The 14,534-nt window shown below is 32.6% G+C and overlaps 1 protein-coding gene across 1 annotated transcript in view; it reads left to right on the top strand.

Moving 5' to 3' along the window:
* Positions 1-11,831, top strand: part of LOC111085745 (transmembrane ascorbate ferrireductase 1-like) — a 57,894-nt gene extending 46,063 nt beyond the window's left edge. The window contains exons 5-6 of the mRNA XM_022385763.1: positions 11,210-11,406; positions 11,677-11,831. Of these exons, the coding sequence (XP_022241471.1) occupies positions 11,210-11,406; positions 11,677-11,831 (352 nt within the window). The remainder of the gene's footprint in view (positions 1-11,209; positions 11,407-11,676) is intronic.
* Positions 11,832-14,534: the final 2,703 nt, after the last annotated feature.

Raw genomic sequence — 14,534 nt, 5'->3', positions numbered from 1 at the left:
TATACATAAAAATAAAAGACGACTGCACTTAACTCTTGATGTTTAAAGATCTATGTCAACTAAGAATCTAAATAAAAGAATAACTAGACTGAACTAAACAACCCGTTTATATATTCAAACATCACTGAGTGCACTTATTGCCCACATCACCTGGTCATTTTATTGGCAAATATAGAGAAAACCGTCTTCAGTTGTTTCTAAACCTGTATATGACAAGTACTAAATCTAAAGAATTGGCCATCCTCACTTTACTTAGGAAATCCTAGAAATACCAAATGGTTAATTAATGTAAAGTGTGTGTGGCCAGCGCAAGTATAAGGCCACCACATTTCAAAGCTAGTTTCTGCATGTTATACGTTAATACAAGCATCAAACTCATGTAAGTGGGAAAATTTTGGTGAACAAACATTGTTGACCTTTATACACTAAAAAGCAAAGAAACATTTGATATGTTTTACATGCCATGTTTCTTCTTCTCTTTATCTTCCATAATTCTAATCATTAAATTATATTACATAAGAAATCCACGAACCAGTTGTTAATCAATTTGTGCCAGACAAACACACTTCATATCACTACATACATACAGGACAGACAAGCAATAAATAACTGTTTAATAGAAAATATTGCTTTACAAATATATATATATATACATATATATAACACCAAAATATCCGTCTGTCACACTGTATCTCCTAAAGGGTTAGTCGTAGAAATATATATATAAATGTATATTTTCTAGATTACATTCCAGAAAAAGTATTCATTTTTGTAATTCCTAAAAGTTTATATCGATATCAACATCGATCCATCAGTCTTCGTATATGCTGAACAGTCAATCTGAGAAAAAACATATTACCAACAAAAATGTTCATCTGATTCAAAGAAATATTTCGAAGATAGGAACATGATCGGAAAAGACGCATAAAGATAAGAATGTGTTTTAATATATATATTTGTTGTTGTTGTTCATTACATATATATATCATCTCGGTATTGTATGCCTGCATGACTTTATTGTATCATGTAGAATAAATTGCATTGAATATCTCCCCTTTGACACTTCTTATAGAAATGACAACTGTCAAAAATCGCTCACTTCCATAGCATTATTTCCTTGCGCTCAGTAAAATGACAAGAAACAGTGGCATCCACCGGAAAATACCCCAGCAGCTACTTAGCGAAACCGATCGCTCTAATGTGCTGAATGCAAGCATTTCATCAAAAGTCAAAGCTTTTTGCCAACAATGCATTGTATTTAGTCTTCTTTGGTTAAAAACAAACGCAATGCAATTTTCATTATTGACAAGAGACAGTTGTAAACTGTAAACTAGACAATCATATTACATAAACGCTCTGACCCAAGGGATTGGGTTTATTGCACATTTTAATTGGCATCTTATAGCGCAACATAATATATTATAATAATATTTAGTTTTGTATGTCCTGAAAATGCGCTTTCATCCTACTACCTAAATGCGCACGCATTTCGTTTCAACGGGTGAAAATATACTTTAGTAGACATTTTGTATAACAACACATTAAAAACTTATCAAATTTTTAAAAAAAGTCTAACATGAGGTCGTAGAATAACGTTATAAGCTTATTTATTGATAGTAGCCCTATCTAAACTAAAGCAAACACGTGTACTTGTTACAGTGTTAATTTATCTCTTTATCTAATGTAGGTCGTACTTAGTAAAGGCCTGAGACAAGTAGAATTATAGATTTCGGTATATGTGATTAAGATTCTTTTGTATTATTCTAGAAATCCTGTATTTATAGAAGTACTGTTGCAATATAGACCGTAAATGTTTTGCAGGTCTATTAATACGAAATATTCTTTAACACAATTGAATGAATTATACATATACGATGTATTCTTTGGCAAAGATTAAATTGAATTACATAAATAAATCTCTTAACATAGCTAAAATTTCACAATGAAAAACGCGATACAACAATATATATATACATAATTTATATACAGTAAATGAATCCTTTTTATGTGAATGAAAATAATACACGTTTACATACACTTACTTCATATGTTGCCCCCCAGTGAAGAAGCGGTATGTCTGCGGGCTTACAACGCTAGAAACCGGGTTTCGATACCCGTGGTGGGCAGAGCACAGATAGCCCATTGTGTAGCTTTGTGCATAACTACAAACAAACAAAACTTCATATGTTAGTGGCGCATTCCGTCAGTTTAGATTCAATATTTGAGTAAAACATTTCCAGTTTCGAGAATTTATGGAAACATTTATTTCAGTTATATGTGAAAATATTAATAGAAACATTTAATGAAATAATCTTGATTCTAATAAAACATTTTTGTAAATTAAACTCCTTTTTTAGCTTCATGCCAAATTCTTTATGAAAATGCGTTTAGTTCTCATTACTTCAAAGAAAATACTTCCCAGTCATGCAGAAAAATTTAATGAAATATTATTTGTAATTTCACCGAAAAATCCAAGGTACTTTCATTTTAACATGCTGGAGGAAATACTCTTATATTGGCCCGGCATGGGCAGGTTGTTAAGGCGCTCGACTCGTAATCTGAGGGTTGCGGGTTCGAATCCCCGTCACACCAAGCATGCTCGCCCTTTCAGCCGTGGGGGCGTTATAATGTGACGGTCAATCCCACTATTCGTTGGTAAAAGAGTAGCCCAAGAGTTGGCGGTGGGTGGTGATGACTAGCTGCCTTCCCTCTAGTCTTACACTGCTAAATTAGGGACGGCTAGCGCAGATAGCCCTCGTGTAATTTTGCGCGAAATTCAAAAACAAACAAACAAACAAAAACAGACTCGCAACCTGAGGGTCGCGGGTTCGAATCCCCCTCTCATCAAACATGATCACCCTTGCAGCCGTGGGGCGTTATAATGTGACAGTCAATCCAACTATTCGTTGGTAAAGGAGTAGCCCAGGATTTGGCGGTGGGTGGTGCTGAATTAGGAACGGCTGGCGCAGATAGCCCTCGTGTAGCTTTGCGTGAAATACAAATAAATAAATAAGCTAATAAATGATTTACAACAGCACAACTTTGCTAATAAATCTCAGAGTAAGCTGTAGCTTTATTCAATAATTATATTTGTTTTAAAGTTGTGTTTTACACAAAGTATCATATTCAATATAATTTTAGTGGAGGTTACTTTAAAATTATTCATAGAATCAAATTAGATATAATTCTTAATGACGAAACATGTAAACAAGTTCACAGCGTCTACTGGGTATCTTAGTAAGTGGTAATTTGTTGTCTGATGAATAATTAATTATCATTTCAAAATGTATATATTTCAGAGGTTTTCCCCCCAAAAAAACAGTTAGACTTTAGATAGAATGTAACTTTGTACTGCTGTTCACAAATTTATGATTCTTCAAATACTCTAAGAAGTAATGTAACACAGGTTTATTAAATATAACACATGATAAGTAATTGTACCACAAGTTGATTAATTATAATACATTGGTTATTAAATATAACACGGATCTATGAAATATAACAGAGATTGATTAAAGTAACATAGATTAAGTGAATTCAAGTATACAAGGGAAGTATTGGGTAATGATAACAGTTCGAAAATATAATCGAAGAACAATGTATAGCTAAAAACAGATACCAAGTAAGGTAATAAAGGTTAATTCAAAATACATGATGCACACCATAATCAAGAAACTGAATATGAAACGTATTTAAAATTTTTAACTATGGTTCTAAACTGTTTAAGTAGAAAACTAAGAAGTAATTTGCTGACTAAACAAGAAATATTTAAGTAATAATAAGCAGTTTAATAAAACTTTAAATCTTTAAAAAAGGGGTGTATGATAAAACCAGGAATCATTAAGAAAGGACAATAAATTTAATACAGTCTGAACTCATTAAGAAACTATAATCATTTAAACAAAATCTGAAGACTCAAGAAATGATCAGGTGATTTAAAGTCTTTAGGAAAGTTGACAAAACCTGAAACACCATGTAGTTAGTAAGACAAAGACAAACAAGCAACTTTGTCCGCCCATCTAAAGAGAACTAGGATAATCAAAGATGTCCTAGTGCTATTTGTGGAACATCATACAAGCTTCTAGCTGACTAGGCAACCAACATACATGTTCGCTAATTATCTCAAGGATGAATAGATACACAAACATAATAGTTTACTTTATCGCAGTACGTTTTATTTAACTGGAGAGACTGTCTGATAAATAAATATATAGATTTAAATATGTTATACTGAAGCTGAAACATGTACTACTACCACTGTATTTAATGAATGAAACAAAACTCGGCGTTTGATGATGTACTGGTTCCAAACTTGAGACTTTAATAACAGTACTGACCAGTTCTTCAGTAATTAGTGTTGAGTTATTTTAACTCGAATTTGCCTTCTGAACATTTTATAATATATTTTGATATGATGATCTTTGTAAAAATAATTGCATACACCAATCCAATGATTCTCGTGTTTCAGTTTGGTAACGCAGAGAAATTGTTAATATTTTCTGCGTTAGGTAAAGACATAATTTCATTCTGAGGCGAGGGCTTCTAAAATTATAATTGTAGAGAAAGAGCATTATTTGAATAATTTTTCTTGCACAATTCTATAGAGAAGTCTCCGAGCCTAACAACTTGGAGAATGAATATGAGACGTGGTTTCATTTTTACTGTCGTAGTGTTTTGTTTACTTTCGAAATTATGTGTTTTAATAATTAATCTAATTAAGATACTGTCAGTAAAAACTGTAATGTCCGTAGAAAGAAAGTGGAGCTAATGGAAGAAATAACTTATTTCAATAATTGTTTTTAATATAGAATTATTATTCAATGAACTATTAACTTACATTTTAAATGAATTTATATTTATATATTTTTGTTTTATGGTGCCAGTACATTAAGTTTCAAATATATCAAATTTATTTCGTTTTACATTTTACTCTCGATCTCAGACTTGTATTATAATTAACGACTTTGGCCTTTCATGACTCAGACATAACTAACTGATAATGATAACATAGCGTCAAATCACCTGAAACTAAAGTTACCCAAAACAATACTTTTTTTTCAACGATCATTTTAATCAGTTCATAAAAATAATTCCTTGTAACACATTTAATAGAGCAAAGCTATAAAGTTTCAGTTTTGAACCTAATTTCTTTCTATAAAACACAAAATTAAATTGTCCAAAAACATATGTGTTAACTTTGAACAAACTCACATCGTTTATTAAGTTTGAAACTGTAGTTGATAGTGGTTAAATCTAACACTTTCTTTATGAAGTAGATGCAAAGACAAAGCTGATTTTTTTTTATTTACAACAAAATGAAATTAAAATTTAATATACACTGACTAAACACCGCGTGTGATGATTCTTTCCATCAAACAGAAAACTCTGGAAAAATATGTTTACTGTCACGACTGATGCATTATATAGCACAGTCGTTATTAAATTCTTGTAATAAAATGCCAATTAAATTAAGCAGACATTGCTTTACGAAAATTGGAAGCCTACTTTATGAAGTCGTGGCTATCAAAGAAACAGATGTACCAACATATCTGATTGGTTACCAAGCCAAGATTCAAAAACTTAAATACATTGTTTGAAGTTGCATTTTTGATATTTTAGATTTAAGTCTTTAATAATCTTATTGTTATATCCAAAAGTAGATCTTAATTCCACTTCCTTGGCCAATAAGCATGAGTTAGTACATACAAAAATGAAATTGATATTAATACCCATTTTTTTGCTTTACCTTTAGAAACAACATCCGAAGATTAGAAACAAAGGTAAAATACCTATACAAGTGAGGTCAATTCAATATTTCTGTCCGATTTGGTTTTCACTATCCATCTGTACCTATTTTAAAATATCTATATCCCTTTTATTGTGAAATTCTGCTTATATATAAAAAACATACATGTATCTTTACACTGAAAGTCAAGTACAAGAATAATTTTAAGCTTGGATATTGTACAGATTTAATAGTCATGGTTTTATAAAGTAGGTTAATGATGTTCGTATACTCTTCTCTTCATCTGATAGTCATGGTTTTATAAAGTAGGTTAATGATGTTTGTTTCACTGACAATTTTGATGTAAAGGCTACAGCACACAGTATATGAACCTGAAGTATTTAATAGAACACGTTTATAACAAGTGCATCATTAACCTACTTTATAAAACCATGACTATAGATGAAGAGAAGGGTATACGAACATCATTGAGCTTGCTTTATACAATTTTCTGGCATGGTCTAGTGGTTAGGCCACTTGACTGATAATTGGTGGTTCTCAGGTTCGAATCCTCTTCACAAAACATGCTCGCCCTTTTAGTCGTGGGGACATTATAATGTGAAGGTTAATGCCACTATTCGGTGGTAAAAGAGTAGTCCAAGAATTGGCGATGAATGGAGTTGACTAGTTGCCTTCCCTCTAGTCTATAACTGCTAAATTAGGGACAGCTAGCGCAGATAGCCCTCGAGTGGCTTTGCGCGAAATTCAAAAACAAAACCAAATCAAACAAAACAATTATCACTATTAGAGATAAATAGCAGTAACAGAAGTTTCACTCTACTTTACAAAATCGTGACTATGTTAGGCCTAATTTCCATAAAATAATACCGTTAACATTATTCTGTAAGTTATTTGGAAAAGGTTCACTAAGCAAATTCTCTTTACGACCACTGCTCTTGTCATCTCTAATGGTGAGAGTACTCATAATGAATCCTTTAAACATTATTAAGTGCAAAGTCATCACTTACCTTTTATGTCGTGTCATCATCGTTAGAGTAGAAACAAACAGGGAAACTTTTATTTTACAACCTAATGTTTTCTACGAGAGTTTTATTTCACAGTTTATAAGCATTAACAAGATTAATTTTAGAAACGTTGAATTACTGAGACAGCTCAGGATTTCATTATGAAAGGAATCAAAATAAAGAGATTTCGTTTTAGAATTATTTTCTTTGAAAGTGAATGAATGAATGTCAGATTCAAACTTAGTAAAACAGGCTAAGCTATCTGTACAAAATATAAAATAACGTGGACTTAACTTCTGCTTGTTTAAAAGCTGTGTTAGTTTATATCGATATTCAACCTTGTTAGAATTTCACAATGAAAAGTTCTTGTAATAATTAAAAAAAAGAACTGCATAAGTAAGTTCACATTGGTTATAAACGACTTACTTAATTCTTTTAAGTTAAGCACAACTCTACACAATGGGCTATCTGTGTTCTGCCCACCACGGGTATCGAAACCCGGTTTATAACATTGTAAGTCCGCAAACATGCCGCTGTGCTACTGGGGGGGGGGGATGAACTGAAATGTTATATCCAAGTCTTAATCCCTATACGTAGTATCCTAGATGAAATCAATTTTAGAATACAATAGCACAGATAGTCCATTGTGTAGTTTTGAGCTTAAGAACAAACAAGCAGTACTTTAAAATGTATATACGGAAGACATGTGGTAACAGTAACACAGTGTTTAGTCTTAGCTAAGTTTAAACAGAAGGAAAGTTTTAAACACACGAACAGTATTTCCTGTTCTAATCAACTGCGAAAAACACATCGTGTTTTATAACATTATTTTCTTTATTTGTACAATGTTTGTCAGTCCCCAATAGCATGACTCGATGATCATGTTAAAGTTATGGACATGACTCTAAATGTTTCCTGAGAAATCTACTAGTCCCGCACCATGACTAAAACACCTACTAACATAGCACATGGGTATTTTCGGTTTCGTTAACTACCTATATTACGCTTGCCTATTGATTGATATTTCGTCTAAGATTATTCAACTTACTTTCTGAAAGCAGAACGAGATATTAATAAAGTAAAAGAATTTGTGGAGAGCTGTGTAAATTCTAGAACTGCAATATCTGCAGTAATTAAGATGGATGAGAATATTTTAAGCTATGAAAACGTTCCTATTACGTACAATTTTTGCACTAAGAATTCAAATGTTTTAGGAAGAACGAGTTCTACATTAAAAAAAAAAGACTCATAAGCTTCGTTTTGTCAGAACAACTGGGAAGTTTAAGGAAGAACAACTTGAAGGAGGCCCATTTCATTTCATGTGATTTATTTTATCTTTTCTAGTTATGGCCCCAAGTAACTTGCCGTATTCCCGGTTGCGCGTAGCCCTGGTTAGAGCTCCACCCGCACCCCCACCACTACCCCCGAATCTCTAGAAGATTAATATTTAAAACTCAGATTTCGTGAAATTTTTAAAACCAAAATTTTTCACCCACTTCATCTTGTTTGCATGCATTCAATAAAGTAAATACACATGTTTAATGTAACATTAAATTCTGAAATCTGCGTTTATACGAAAAATATTTATCATTTAGATGCATGGTATATTATGGAGTTATATAACAGCCTGTTCGAATCCGTAAAACTCGAAAATCGGTAGGGTTAAACTAGGTTAGATACCTTAGGGAAAAAAAAAGAGTTTACAGAATTTCTAAACCTTTTATTGTTGCTGTTGAGGATTTAGTATTCAGGAATTACAAATTTTATTGTTGCAGTAGCTTAGTTGACTAAAATATTTGTCCATCGAGCAGTCTCGAGTTCAAATCTACCACCATCTCATTTTTTACTTCTTCAGAATATTTCTATATCAACTTAAAGTTTAATAATAAACTATGATCAGAATCGAACCTTTTTTTTTCTCTTTAAACTGTAATGTTCCCGCCCATTATTTAGATTTATTTCTATCTGATCTTACATTGTAACCAGATAAGTGTTTTCTAGCATGTCTAAAATGGAATACATCCTTTATTATTATTATTAGTATACATCTCTTCCGCTATATAGGCTAATCTTAATACAGGATTTTTTAAAGTTTTTGTGTAAATCTGTGTTGTTTTTGTGTGCGATGTCAATGACATCTGATACAGAAAAAGTATTAGCCTTTCAAAAGTTTGTTCCGAGATTTTGCTCAAACCAACGCTGGTAAATGAACGATCCGGTCACACAAAGAGATACGTAATTCCCAGAAAATCTTTATAAAACCTAAAATTGAACTTCTGGAAACTGTAAAAGCGCTTTTGGTGCTTGTTATGCAAGAAGAACTCATTAACAGGTCACTTAAATAATTCACAAAGAACTCATTAACAGGTCACTTAAATAATTCACAATAAACCATTAATAGAAAGTTTATATAATGCAACACGAACCATTAATAGGACGCTCAAATAATTGCGAAATACCATTAATAGAACGCTTAAATAAATCATTTGATTTCTATTGTAATTACAAATCTGTCAAATTACTTTGCAGATATTTCCTCAAGCTCAAGTTTATTATGATTTTCAAATATAATGTCAAGATTTATATGAGTAATTTTATTTCATGTGCACAATGAAACACTTTAATACTTGAAAGCAAAGACGAGTTACATCAAAACGGTTTGTTTAAAACTCAACACATGTTTAAAACGCTGTCTCTCCACAGTTTCGAAAATTATGGTACAAACTTTATCAAACAGAGTCAAGATTTATCTGATAGTTTATTGTAAACTAAAGTCCAAACATATGTCATATCAACATAAACAGAAATGTTTAACATTTTGAGTTTTTTCCATCAATAATATTAACCCTCGCTGCAACTCATAGAAAAGATGGTGGTCGCCCTTCAACAACAAAGAATAACAACATGACGTTTAGATCAGGATCTTTCGGGTGTCCTCCAATGGGTCAGCGGTAGGTTTACGGATATATAACGCTAAAATTCGAGGTTCGATTTTTCGTGATGGACAGAGCGCAGGAAACCTATTTTATAAGTTTGTGCTAAAACAAACAAGGAAAATCCTTTTGATTTTCTTCGCTTAATTGTTGAATTTCTAATAAACTAAATCATAACACCAACTATATTTCATAAAACAATAGCATTATGTATGCTTTAAACATTACATTCTTTATTCGGTCTCTTAAGATTTCGGCCCCCGGGTGCTTACGGCGCTCGACTCGCAATCTCCGTCCCACCAAACATGCTCGCCCTTTCAGCCGTGGGGGCATTATAACGTTACGGTCAATCCCATTATTCATCGGTAAAAAAGTAGCCCAAGAGTTAGCGGTGGGTGGTGATGACTAGCTGCCTTCCTTCTAGTCTTTCACTGCTAAATTAGGGACGGCTAGCGCAGATAGCCCTCGTGTAGCTTTGCGCGAAATTAAAACCAAACTCTTACTATTTATTTTCATGGATAAGAATGTGTATAACCACACCATGTTCATTATATCTAGGGTACTAGAGGGCGCTACGGAAGAAAGAAGGTGTTGGATAGATAAGCTGTTATACTGTTATATGTTTTTGAATAGTATTTAATATTGATTTCATCGTTTGTAGTAATTTGGGCTAAGTAACAAAAGAATAACTAGGTTTAGAAAGATTGGTAAATAATAGGGTTAAAGTTTTAAATAAATGCTTAGTGGTTTAATTTCACTACGACATGAGATTAAATGTAGGACGTGTAAAGATACTTTTACTAGTTTGAGGTTAAACTGTAATTCGCTTTACTGGTAAACCGTAAAACAGATTAAATACATTGTTTTATTAAACAAATCCGATCTAAAGACCAGTTAATTGTATTTTCTTGTTTTAAGGATTATCTTGAGTGCTCAAAGTGGTGAGTAACGCGGGGGTACGTGTACCCCACTTCTATAATTTGGCATTTTGCGTATCGTCACTTCTTGTGCATGATCATTCCATTGCATTGTGTTTAAGACTTGTTCAATTTCCAACGTATCAAGAGCTTGGAATCAGTCAGAGTTGCCAGAAATATCAAATTTCTTAATCTATTTACCTATCCTACTTGTTTGAAAATAAATTCTCATAAAAAATTATTATGCTCAAACAGTGTTTTTTTTTCTTGCAAAGTTTGTATACTTAGTACTTTTGGTGCATCTTTGGTACAGTAAGATGGTACTTTTGAAACGAATATTTGATAAAACAGATTAGTATCGCAGGTTAGTTGGGTACGGCCGTGACACAGCCAACTCTGAAATTAGTTGCTGCTAGTATACTCGTGAGAACAATTTCGTCATCGCCGTAATTCGTGCAGGACTTTAATAACTTTCGGAATACTTTATGTGTACTATGTACCTGTGTTCACGTGTACACTTTCCTTTCTTACTTCAAAATAAGTGACAATAAAATTTGTCATGGATAAGTAGATCATACAAAAACGTAAAGTTGAATCTGATGTTGAAAGGCTTGCATCAAGTTTGGTATCCGTAACTGAAGAAATCAATATTTGTGAACACAGTAAACACACTGATGCAAACATCGGAAAAACAACCTCAAATGCCTCTGTACCCGATTGTGACATGACTGATATTCCTAAGTGTTGGTCCTGTGATCAGTTTAAAGAAAAAATGCGTGAATATGATTGGCTTTACACAAAACAAGGTAAACTTGTTTATCGTGTGTATAAGAATATTCGACGTTAGGTGCTGACAAAACTCAAGGCTTAGGTTTATGCCGTAAATAGCAAGAAAGCTACTGGTGAGACAACATAGAAACAACAAACACAGTTAAGGAATAAACACAAGAAGCGCACTGTACATAAAAAAAAAACATAAGAAATTACATATGCAACTTCCAGAACAGCATTGGGAAATATGGTAGTCAAACAGAAATACTCGTGCTTAGAATCCACTTGTCTTGTGTTTCGAACAGTTTACAGTATATGCAAAGCTGAACGTGAATTTACTGACTTGCTCGATGGAATTGACATGGGACGTGTTTTACACAGTGACCATTCTTGTGCAGACATTAGTGTACATATTGCTAATGCTATGAAAGAGATATTAGTGACTGAAATAGTAAGCTAAAATTCAAGATTGGTATAATGATTGACGAATCATCACCAACAAGTAAAAAAAACAGCTTTAATTATTTGCATCAGGGCTGTATGGCTGGATTTTCCTGCATTGTTTAGACACTTTGGAGTTGCTGAGAATGACCTTAAACGTAGCTCATCAGAAAGAGCTCAATACCGAAGCCTGAAATAACGTATAACTGATGTTTCAATATTAATCAATACGGGTTTAATGTTGGATGCACTCACAGGGTTGGAAGATTTGTCGCTGGAACTACAAAAACGGTCGGTGACGTTATCAAAAGCACACAAACTAATTGATCGAAAACATCTAGTATTTCATTCCATGATCAACAACCCAGGAGAATATCAGACAGCACGGGATGCGGCAAATACACTGTATTTTTGTGGTGCACCCTTTACAGAGGGTCAAGGCCACCTCGATTACCAGGCATTTTATAATAGGTCGTCAAGAGATTAATGTCGCGTTTTGGAACACTTTCATTAACCCCCCCCCCCAAAAAAAAAACGTACATCACGTATAATAATTAAACGAACCACCTAAACGTCACGTTAGTGTAACCTATATAATGTATAAAGTTTAGTATCTTCTAATCCCTTATAGTGATGACAGACTACGAGACACATTCGGCATGTAATGCTGTTTGAATACAAAAAGGGAAATAATGCCTCTATAGCCACAAAAAATTTCAAAGAAGTTCATGGAAATGTTTCCAACGTTCGTAAGTGTCAACGATGGTTCAGCAAATTTCGTTCAGGTGGCCTAAAATATTAAGTGATGTAATAGTTTTGCATTTTCTCTTAAGAAACTTAAAGTAACCTAAAACAATATATGACCTAACGGTTTTAGTTTTTGTCTGTAAACGTACGGTAAGCTAATACACAAAGTGATATAACAATTTTGAAGATTATCTCTTATAGGTTGTGACCTTATAGTTTTCAATTTATTCTGTAAGAATAATTAAAGTAACCTCAATGATTTTCACTTTAATATTTAACCATATTTAACGTAACCAAAACATTAGGCGACGTAATGTTTCAGTTGTTTCTGTATACACATGGTAAAATAAAACAGTAGTTGACCTAAGGGTTTTTTATTTTGTCTGTAAACGTACTTAAGATATCCTAAAACACTAAGTAGTATAATGGTTTCAAATTTAGTTTTGTAAACATGTGGTTACCTAAAACGCTGTTCTTAAATGAACACGTCAGTTTTCATAGCGATGCCTAAGGCACTGCCTAATGGCACTGTTCTCGTGGGCTGTGTTGTTTTACTAGAAGAAATATTAACAAGGATACCTATACTTTGTAAATAATAAATTAAATAAATGTTATTGGGCGTAAAATCTAAAGCGGCAAGTATAAAAACTTTAATTGTTGTTGAAAAATTGATACAACATTTTTAAGCACATCAACTTAATATTCGTTCCACAGATTAAATTGAAAATAATTACAGCGACTGTACTCTTTAGTTTCTAGATATAAAACTGCACGCTCATTTTTGTTGTTCAGAACAAAGCTACGCAATGGGCTATCTGTGCTGTGCTTACTATGCATATCTAAACCCGTTTTTTAGTGTTATAGGCCTTCAGACTTACCGTTGAGCCACTGGGAAATGATGGCAAACTATAAGTATAAATGAATCTTCTTGTTGTAAATACGTGCTACTTGCATCCTTGGTTATAATAGAAACCAAAAATTACATCCATAGCCTATTGATAATATATTACTAAGGTTTTGGCATGGTGACTTGTAGTATGATGATGTTTTGTTGTATAGTTTGATGAAATTTAAATATTTTGTCCAATGTAAAGCAAAAGTGGTATATTAGTTTCAACAAAATTATTCCTGCCATTTTGTATCTCATTGATTTTCACTGAGGTTGTATCTACTACATATGCATATATATATATATTAAAGTCATATATATATTAAAGTCATCATAGTAGTTACTTACTTGCTAACACATAATCATCACCAAGGTAATTACTAACCAACAATCAGTCATCATCATAGTAGTTGAGCCACTTATCTGTTTCTTCTTGGAGCCTTATTGTTCATCTTGAAGTGTAGTCATTGATTGTATGTATGTATATGTGTGTGTATATATATATATATATTCACTTAACTCTACTGCTATAAAAGTTGCTATAAACTTATAATTCGTTTAAACTATGTTAAAAGTGTTTACAGGCTAAATACGTTTACAAACTAAGTTTTAAAATTTCTCTAAAGCCGGTAGGTTTAGAATTTTTATATAATCTATACTTATATATAAACTTACTTTGTAAACATGCTTTTAGCTACTTAGAATTTAAAAACATTTATATGGAAATAAATGTATATGTATTAAATATTTAATATCTGTTTATACACATAAATAAGACATTACTTGTTATTACCAGTTCCAATCCAGAAGAGACATTAATACATTTGCCAGTGTTAGTCACTAATATAATAACGAACATTATATATAGTACATTAGCCAATGATAAACAACGATATCTGTTACTATACTCACCAATAGTCGACACAACGGTTCCAACAAAATAGAAAGCTCCAGACATATCCCAACGAGGACGTTTGTTGACTAAGCCAGCCTGAGAAGCGTATCCAAATTCCCGCAGTAACTCTTCCAGGTCGGTCTTGTTCACTGTTTCGTTGTACTTGACCCAGAAATTGGCCAGTACCGTTT

The sequence above is a fragment of the Limulus polyphemus genome, unplaced genomic scaffold, assembly GCF_000517525.1.
Source record: "Limulus polyphemus unplaced genomic scaffold, Limulus_polyphemus-2.1.2 Scaffold590, whole genome shotgun sequence".
Lineage (NCBI taxonomy): Eukaryota > Metazoa > Arthropoda > Merostomata > Xiphosura > Limulidae > Limulus > Limulus polyphemus.
The sequence above is the reverse complement of the archived record's forward strand: the minus strand, read 5'-3'. Positions and strand labels throughout refer to the sequence as shown.